The sequence below is a fragment of the Amphimedon queenslandica genome, unplaced genomic scaffold, assembly GCF_000090795.2.
Source record: "Amphimedon queenslandica unplaced genomic scaffold, v1.1 AMPQUscaffold_13487, whole genome shotgun sequence".
Lineage (NCBI taxonomy): Eukaryota > Metazoa > Porifera > Demospongiae > Haplosclerida > Niphatidae > Amphimedon > Amphimedon queenslandica.
In genome coordinates, this window is record NW_003546277.1 from 80483 (window position 1) to 82453 (window position 1971).

At 36.4% G+C, this 1971-nt stretch overlaps 1 protein-coding gene across 3 annotated transcripts in view; it reads right to left on the reverse strand.

Moving 5' to 3' along the window:
• LOC100637703 (major vault protein-like) overlaps positions 1 to 1971 on the reverse strand; it is a 29850-nt gene that overhangs the window by 9948 nt on the left and 17931 nt on the right. The window contains exon 11 of one of the 3 annotated variants that reach the window (XM_019993827.1): positions 124 to 217. The exons of the other annotated variants lie outside the window; for them this stretch is intronic. Coding sequence (XP_019849386.1) covers positions 124 to 217 — 94 coding nt within the window. The remainder of the gene's footprint in view (positions 1 to 123; positions 218 to 1971) is intronic. 3 annotated transcript variants of the gene reach the window in all.

Genomic DNA, 1971 nt, shown 5'->3' on the forward strand with positions numbered 1-1971 from the left:
AGCTACAACACTTACTACTGTAATAACATATTTTAGCTGCATACAACCACTGACACAACAGATAATGAACAGTATGTTAAATTGACATTAAATTGATTTTATGAACTATACATGAATACTAACCTCCTCTGTATGTTCCCAATCTCAGTTCTAGGTATATAGTCAGTTGGTCCATGAATCATCCACCTATCACCAGGAGTACGATGGACTTTACTACCTAATACAGTAACAATATTGCATTGTAAACAACTAATTATGTTTCTCTCTCTCTCTCTCTACTATTTGCTCATGCAGGAATTCAGTTAACCACATACAATAATTTCCAACAATAATGAGGGCAGCAATCTGTTCCCCGCTACCATTGTCACAGAATCAATAAATCTCTCTCCAAAAAATAGCCATATACATATCTATCACAAGTTACTATTACTAACCATCTTCAGTAACATCATCAAACTCTTCTTGGGCAGTGACAAGAAGAGCTTCATCAGATTCTAATATAATAGCATCTTGTATCCCTCTCTCAAACTTCTCACCTACACAAAGGAAAAAAGAGAAAGAACACACATACATGACATGGGCAAAAAGCACACACACAAAACAAACAAAATACACATACACACTCAGACATTTGTACATTATTTAAACAAAGGGTATGCAACATAACATATCAAATACATGTACCTTTCCACATTAACCATGTATGTACGTGTACATGACGATTGCAAAATCATCATAATAAAATCAATACTTAATTAATATTAATCAGTTACCAGGGTGAAGGAAGAATGTCTTGGGTCCTTTCCTCAGTTCCCTACAGCCAAGACGTGGTCTACCATCATCACCAAGAGGATTAACAACCACACAATACTGATGGTGAGATAAAACAGTCAACTGGACCTCATTAACAACCTCCTGTAGGATATAATAAAAAATACTAAGTGTTATATTTTGATTGTGTTAAGCAACCAAATCTAATCAGATTACAGCACACAAGAATTACTATGATTGTAAATTGAATCCATTAAATGCCACCTCACCAGACTGACCATCAGCTGAGAGTTAAGTCTTGTGCAAACCTGTTATCCTTTACTGTGTGGGTGTGTGTGTATAAGCATTGATTATAGTTTGGCTGATGTATGGATTCTGTGCATGAATTCTTTCTATCTCAACAACAGTTATGCCCCTAATGAGCTTTCTTCCCATGCATGTAATAGAATTAAGGTTTGATATATCTTTGCATGATGGTTACATGGACACTGTACCTCAGTGACATCAGGTATATATGATTCAGTGTCATCATATTTAACCAGCCACTCCTCTCCAATCCTTCTTCCCCTACCAAACTGATCAGTGAAGTTACAGTTGGCTCTGATGTGTAAAGCATTGTTTGGTGTTAGAGTGTAAGCATCAACCTCTTCTACTACCTAATAAGAGGGAGAGAGAAAATCATAAAATAATAAGCCACAGGTGAGGAGTCTGTATAAGCTTAATCAGGGTGTGATACTAGTAGGGTTCAAAGGCAGTAGGTAGTCTTGGTACATGCACATAAAATAGGAAGTGTATAAGCTTAATCAGGGTGTGTATGATACTAGTAATGTGTAAAAGCATAGATAGTAGGTGCATAAGCTAGCTAAGGATGTGCAAGTGTTCCACAAATAAGTAATTTGATACACATTATCACTTATAGCAAATACACATTGTACTATTCATATCTTTCCTGTGAATGACGCTTCAATGGAGCTCAATACACTTTTTGCCATTTTTGTAAGAGCAAGCAGTTATAGCTTCAAAAGTAAAAAATTGCACCCTTTATCATTCTTTTCCCAGAGTCTGCAACTGTTAGGAACCACTGGGGTGACGTGGAGAAGTAGAATTGACAGTTTTTAGCCTGTTGGTCCATTGTAGCAAGTGATAGTATACCTCCACAATGGCAGACTGAAAAGTTTTTCATTTACAGTATCCCAATGA